At 40.2% G+C, this 7,459-nt stretch overlaps 1 protein-coding gene across 1 annotated transcript; it reads right to left on the bottom strand.

Moving 5' to 3' along the window:
- Window positions 1-3,097: 3,097 nt before the first annotated feature.
- Window positions 3,098-7,044, bottom strand: caap1 (caspase activity and apoptosis inhibitor 1). The gene is made up of 6 exons (XM_084343940.1): window positions 6,860-7,044; window positions 4,946-5,137; window positions 4,234-4,318; window positions 4,044-4,104; window positions 3,872-3,939; window positions 3,098-3,746 (listed from the first exon to the last, which is right to left on the bottom strand). Exons 1-6 carry the CDS (start codon window positions 6,962-6,964, stop codon window positions 3,244-3,246), a joined length of 1,014 nt encoding a protein of 337 aa, XP_084200066.1. The 5' UTR covers window positions 6,965-7,044; the 3' UTR covers window positions 3,098-3,243.
- Between the last annotated feature and the right edge of the window lie 415 nt (window positions 7,045-7,459).

The raw sequence follows: 7,459 nt of genomic DNA, 5'->3' as shown, positions 1-7,459 counted from the left end.
GACATAATCAACACGTTTAGCATACTGTGTTACATTTTCTACTGTCTTTAAGAGCGCAGTCGTGATTATCGCCAATGCAGCGGCAATTAGCACTACGACAGATTTAGACATCCAATCAAAACAAACTAAATTTAACACTAAACATGTCGTCTTCTGCTGCGTTTTAAAAAAAGGTTCCCTGAAACTTGAAGAAGATGAAATGTGTCCGCTGAGTCACTGCTTGGGGAAATCAATTCATTTAGTCATACAGAGGTGCTAAGTTATTTATTGCCTGTCAGCATGAGCTGTTAGTTCAATTTAATTTCTTGCTGCAGAAAGAACAGAGACGCCACAGAGGAAATTTGAAGAGAATTACTTTATTTATGCAAACAGGATGTGCTCTTTTTTTTAAAGAACAACAAAAAAAACAACATTTTTCAATATCTTTTTTATCCTATCGTTTCCCTGTAGGACGAGATTAGCGTCTTTTTCACAAACATACTTCTGTTACCATTTCCAGTGGCTGCAAAGCACACTCAGAGAAATGCCTGCCAAATGTGAAAACACACGAGTGGAAGCACTGAAATTAATACAAATGTGTTCCAATTAAAAAGAAAAAAAACATTTTCGAAATATCAAACCAAACAGCAGCAGACATGTGCACCGAAATAGCGTTAAGGAGATAAGTGGTACTGGACTGTTTTTCGAATTAGCAGAACAGAAAAAGACGAAGAAGCTTTTCAGCCATGGTTCAAGGCTGTGATGTTCACTGCACACGACAAAAAATGGTTGATTTGATAAAAATCAGAGAGACGGCTTTGCTATAGAATGTAACCGCCATTCTGCCATATGTGAGCTGCCATTTTGTGATTCAATTGTGGCCATTTCAAAGCATTTCAGACTGGATGTAAAGAGCCTGTCGAGCTGTGTAGCAACATTCAACATCCATTTGTTGGCATACAGATGTACTTCACTTAGTGTTTGCTGTATGTGATTTGAGCTGTCAGGAGGCTCATTTAGCACAGTTGCATCCAGCATGTCGTTCTAAACCTCCATGTTTTGCGTGTAAATACTATCATTTAGTATTTTGGCATGTCAAGCTCACATTATGACCCCCGAGCCAACATGAGCATGCTAGGACGCTACATTTAGCACTGTTAATATGGGTACCACTTTATAGCAGCGGTCATTAATGAACGGTAAATTCATGGTTAATGTAAAAACTTGAGTTAATCGTTACTTCACCATTTATTAAGCAAGTGTCTATTGTAAAGTTGCAACTTATGTTTATAATCCTTTGTAAATGGTTAATATATACTGGGTAGTCATCTACAAACATTATTTAATTTGCATAATAAATGGTTTATAAAGCACCTCATTGTTTATTAATACTGAAATAACTTAACTATTAACTAAAAAGTGTTACCCTAACATGTAACTCTCAACCAGGGGTTCTCAAAATGGGGGTTCAGGGACCTCCAAGCTAGAGCTACAAGGTCCCGGGCGTCTCCATAATCTCAGGCCTATCATATCACAGTCATTATCTCGAGATCTCGAATTAATGATATCGTTATCTCGGGAAAACAAAGTTTCGTTATCTCGAGATCTCGAGTAAATTAACTCGTTATCACGGGAAAACGGAGGAAATAAAATGTATGAATGCATGGCCCTTTAGGGCTTCCGTAAAAAAGTGACGGCAGACAAATGAAATTTCTTGAAGCACAATCAAATTCTACATCCAACTAGCAGAGTATGTAGCACAGAAAGTCTTAAGGAACAACTAACACATGATTAATGTGCCTGGAGTCAGTGTTAATAAGTTACCTGTTGCTACATTGGAAAAAGTTAGAAAATAAACCACCTTAAAAGATTTTTTGAAAGCAAATGTGTGACAATTTCCTCACAACACTTAACAACAGCTGTGACTATTAAACAGACGAACCGGTGGACACGAGGTTTTTAGACAAACCTGTTTTTGACTTTCATAATAGCACCATTCACAGAAGAGTCATACCTCAACATCTTCGCACGGCTCATGAGGCTCATTTAAAATCAAAAAGTGCTCCCTCAACAAAACACCTCACCGCCGTCAATCCATTTGTCAGCCTCCTCGTTTTGAGCTCTGCCTAAAAAGCCATTTATCTGCTCACACCAAATCATAATTGGCATTCTAATAGCAGTAAAATGACACCAATAAATACTCACCGATCATAGCCACCACGAGCACTTTAGAAGCGTTGCATCCCCTTTTACAAAAGTGGACGTTTTCCTCTTCAGATCATCAATGAGCACAAAGATACCTGCACACAAATGCATAGAGAATGGCCCTTTTAACCCTCCCCACCATCGTTCCTCCCATGAAATAATAACCCTTTTAAATGCAAATACCCGGGAGGAAGCTGGCTTCTTATCGTACGTTTCATTGTCTCCTTTGGGGTGGTGGGTTAGGGGGCTGTTTTGCTCTGCATCTGCATGTAATTGCACACACACCGCATACTTACAATTTATACAGGAAGAAAGCGGCTTCAGAATAAATTACAATATAATGCGAGAGGATGCCATTAATTGCACATATAGAGAAAGTTACTCCAGTGGATAAAACTGGCAGGTTCTTTTAGTTGATGTATAGGTGGGGACAGCTGGGCTGATTATCTTAGATTTATTTCATTCATGGGTCTTTTGTCTGTAATGCCATCTTTGCCTTACAGATATCCATTTAAACCTGGTGTTAAGAGAAGGCAGTGCATGGGAATACGCATACTTGAGCCTGACAAGTCAAACAGGTGTTCAGTGAAGAAAGACAGCAGGTGTGTCTGCTGCACATGATGGTACAAAGCTGCCACACACAAAATAACATCCTTCTGATATTCTCGCATCCTCCAACATTGACTCAAGGAGAACCTCCACCAATTTCTACCCTAACTGTAATACTAAATAACATCATTACTAAGAAAACTTGACTTTCATGCTGCCTTGCTTATGTTGACTCTAATGTGAGCGAGTAAATCATCTCTTGCTCTCCTCTGCACAGAAAAGACCCATCACCGGGAAGGCACAGTGGCAGGTTAAGACTGCCATCTAGTGACCAGAGAGAGAAATACACTTGGTCATACAATGATTGAGAAAGTGTAGGACAGTCTTTATGCGTTTGATTTTCACATTAAATAGCATGTAACATCATTCCAATATGGAGTAATAACACATTGAATGGTACCCACACCAATAAATCAGGAGTTTTCACAACAAAAAAACAAATAAAGCATGCTAAACAGTTTTTGTTATCAAAGGCTTTTTTCCATCGCTTGCTTTCATCAGGGCTTTGATGGCCCTCGCCCTCATTTCCAACTCCAGAAGCTCCAGCTGCTGAATTGACGGCTGACACGCTGCAGGTGCCCGACTTCCACTTGCAACAGGTGCACCATGAACGGGTGAACTAACATCTGTGGACTGTGGCGGCGTGCTCTGTACCTCCTCGGCTACCTCTTTGCCAGAAGCGGCCGATAGCGCTAAAATCTCGCTGACGCTTTTGTCTATGTCACTCTGGATGTCTTTCTTTGCTTCTGTTGGTTGAGAGCCCGTGGGGGGTTCAGGATTGGCTGGTTCAGGTTTTACAACTGGGTCAGCGCCTTCCCTGATGCTGTCTGCTACTTTGACAGCTCCTTCCACAGCTTTAACAGTCTGTTCCTCTTTGGGTCCCTCTATGTCGCTGTCGTAAGTGTCTGCGTTGATGCTGAGGACGTCGCTCTCCTCGCCCGAACCACCACCCTCTGTAAGGACAATTACATCAACACATTTTAAATGTAAAAATTGTTCTCTTTATAGCTTTATCCCTGTCTTTGAAGTTGATGGAGAGCCTGGGGGATGTTCTTTGTGCGCATTTCATACAAATTACCTTGCTTGGGGTCTTCAGGTTTTGCAGTTTCTTTGAGGCAAGATGTAGAGTCCACATTATTGTCTTGCCTTCATGGGGGAAAGAATGAAATAAACATATAAAAAGAAGAGAAAAGCATGAGAACAAACTACTGTCATTCTGAAATCTTTTCCCAGAATTAGTGTTCACTCACTGGCTTTCCAAGGTCTCTCCTGGGCTGGTTTTGTCACCATTTTCAGATGTTACATCTTCCCCTAGACACAAACAACAGCTGAACTGAGTGAAAGTGTTTGCGTGTTTTACAATGCTACATTGTTTAAAGCACAAACAGTCCAGGAAAGAAACAGCTGTGATGAGTATGCCAAACTGGCCTTAAGTCCTACCTGCCAAGATCTGAGAAAGATTTCTCTCCGAGATCGGTTCCAGCTGCTCCCAGCACAGCGTTTTGATTTCCTCTAAACTACAGTCCTGTGAATTATAAAATGTTTAACAGTGTTATAAAATAGCACTGTTCTTCAGTGTCTTTCATCAATGGGGCGCTTTAATAGCGTCCCAAATAGACTTAAGTCAGTACAAACATTGGTACGTTTCTGGCAATGTAACAAAACATAACTTCATTAATATGTGCACCAAAATACAGTAAATGCCAACAAAAACATGGAAGAAACCTTTTCATGAATTCATCACTATCACTCAAGGGATTGTTGCATTTCCAGCCAAAGCTGGTGCTGTTGAAATATAGCCAGCAGTAGAAAATATGGCCATATATGTTGGAAGACAACACTTGGCAGTACACAAAATGTGGTGGTATGTTGAAGTTTTATAGTGGAGGGACATCTCAAAAACAACGTTTAGGAAGTACAAATCTACACTGTTGTGAAATGAGGCTAACAAATGCCCTTTGATCAATAGTCGTTATATTTTTCCTTTATCGATGAAAAACAAATAGGTTTGAAGTGTGAAAACATTTCAAACATTGAGAAAAAGTTATCTAAAACTGACATTTACATTCAGCCACATGTATTCCAGTCGCATGACGATGAAGAGTTTATAATTAGCGTATATAACATAGTTTTTATAAGATCACACTACTACCTTGAGCTCATCAGGCAGCATTTTGCGCAGCTTCTTGTCCCCCAGCACACGTAAACACTGTTCCAGCATCTCCCGCTTGTCAGTGACGTAATCCGTGATGGGCTTGAATGGCAGACTGAGGTCAAGTCCCCCGTCCTCGATGTCACTGCCAATCCTGTCCAGCTCTGGGTCAGCGAGTTCATCTTTGGAGTCCTGCTTGGGGAAAACAACATGTCACTGAGACACAGTGTACGGGAGCCTTGGACAAGTCTGCAAGTGTGATAAAAACGAAGGAGTTACAGGTCATGAATGCTGTAGCATTTGGTTTAAATCCAGCAATGAAGGTTTTAAGGATTGTATTCTTCACAACAACTTCTGTTTGGTTTGCAACTTTCCCAGGAATAATACAGTTAAGCATCCAGTGTGACTGTGTTCTGCATCAAAATGTTTTTACATCTTTAACCCACGTTATTCAAACAGACATTATGTATTCCTAAAAGAACTGTTCTAGGGTTATTCTTCTTGTTAGACAGGTTTGTGTTATTGTGTTGTGTTTTTGTTTAAATCATTTTAGAGGTTCAAATCTATGATCATGTAGAAGCATACACCAATGTGTTTCTGACATTTTGCCCACCTCATATCAATATTTCAATGTGTTTTACTGACTTCAATTTCACAACTTAACAAAAATCTACATGTTTTTTATTTTCAATTTTAGTTGCACGTTTGGCTTTGTGGTGCAATATATAACCTCTCAATACATGAAAGGCACAACACAGGAGGGCTCACTCCTCATGTCAAGACTCTGCTGTCCACTTACATCTGAAGGAGGAAAATCATTCCTTTGAGGACAACAATGCGAACATCTCGGCCAGAGAAGACGGATGGTTTGCAAGGGGAGTAAAATAATACATCTATGTCAAACTGGAACGGCTGTCTTTGAACTGAGAAGGTGGCCTACAACTTTACTTATCACCCACCTACAATGCAGTACCGAGTTCTCTCCCCAGACAGCATAACAACCATTCACACTGGGGCTCACCTAGCAACCCACTTGAAGGCCGGTTGGGTCACGGACCCACAAGTGGCCCTAATGACTCTGAAACTCAGAGCTAACACCAGTCCTTAACTACGGTACTCTGTAAGGACACTCCCACACAGAGTTTAAAAGCCTGCAACTCCCCTCCAATTAGTCAGACCTGAAGAAGCCTCTTGGATGAGAGGTGAAGCGTCTTCAAGAAACTGAAACACGTCCAGTTGCCTACGATACAACACTTAGATTTACCAAGACCTGTATGACTGAGAACCTTCATCAACAAATATATAAAACAATTCATTTTAATTGGTTTTTGCCAATAATGCACACAGCTTAATACTACCAGAAATTGACACAACTCTGATTTAAAAGAAAATGGTACCAAAGTCTTCATTTAAACGCAGCTGACTGAATCACTTTATAAGCTCCATGTCTGTCATGTCAAAGACGTCTCTGACAACAGACTGTCAAAGCCAAACGTCCTTTAATAGCATCCATCAATTTCAACACACCCCTTGGCTAACAAAACAGAATTTATTTATGTGTATTCATATTTTAAATTACTTTTTAATAACATAAAGAAAAACACAGTTGCAATGTAAACGCAATGTCCCACAATTTCAAATCAGAAATTAACAGCAGCAAACAATGTAAGAAAGGGTTTTAATACTATTGTTAAATTGCGTCCTTTCAGAATAATTTACCACCAGAGATTGAAGCGTCGTTGTTTTGGGAAACTTCTTCTAGTAAACGTCTGAATTATGTATCCTATGTCTGTGTAACGTTGCTGTTTATATAAATACAGTAGCATGTGTAGAGATGGGGTAGCTACAGTTATAAACAAAGCACAGTATTAGCATTGAACTAGCTTGCGCGTCTCATTAGCTCGAATAACTCACCTCCACGTTGGCTTCCCCGCTTCTTCGTTTATTGCTGTCGTGCCGTTCTTCGGACTGCGAGTGTTTCCTTTTCTTTTCAGCGCTACTTGATTTCTTTTTGAGCATTTTCGACGTAAATACACCTGTCCTTCTCTAGAAAACCGTCTCTCTCCCTCTCGCTAGTTAAACTTGAATGTCGCGGGGAAGACGCGTCATTAGCAGGCGACGACTTCTTCTCCTGGTGTCGGTGATAAACCAGCACAACGTTCTGGTGTTATCGCCCCCTGCTGGGCTGGGGCGTCGCTGCACATCTGTCTTTTCTAAATATTTGAATATATTTCCGAGCATTTTAAGCAATGTTGATTCCATTATACTTAAAATTGTATTTCCTTATTTATCCCTCAGGTTTAGCAGTGTTGTTGTATCTTTAAAGAGAGGTCAAGATTGCTTTAAAATGTTCTTCATCCACTACCAGACCTATCAAATGAGCATTGCAACACTAGAATATAACCATATGTCCATAATTGGTGAGAGTAACACATTCCAGCAAACATTTTCTTCTAGCCCCAGCAACAAAGAGCTATAGGATCTGTGAATGTTATAGCTGCGAAACCGTCTGTA

This window comes from Pagrus pagrus, assembly GCF_965226575.1.
Source record: "Pagrus pagrus genome assembly, chromosome: 22".
Lineage (NCBI taxonomy): Eukaryota > Metazoa > Chordata > Actinopteri > Spariformes > Sparidae > Pagrus > Pagrus pagrus.
The sequence above is the reverse complement of the archived record's forward strand: the minus strand, read 5'-3'. Positions and strand labels throughout refer to the sequence as shown.

Excerpts from the sequence above, each read along its gene's own strand:
- caap1 (XM_084343940.1), bottom strand. The coding sequence starts at position 6,964 with ATGCTCAAAAAGAAATCAAGTAGCGCTGAAAAGAAAAGGAAACACTCG. Across the intron at positions 4,105-4,233 it reads TCTTTCTCAGATCTTGGCAG|GGGAAGATGTAACATCTGAA; the intron begins GTAGGACTTAAG and ends GTTTGTGTCTAG. Across the intron at positions 3,940-4,043 it reads GGAGAGACCTTGGAAAGCCA|GCAAGACAATAATGTGGACT; the intron begins GTGAGTGAACAC and ends TCCCCCATGAAG.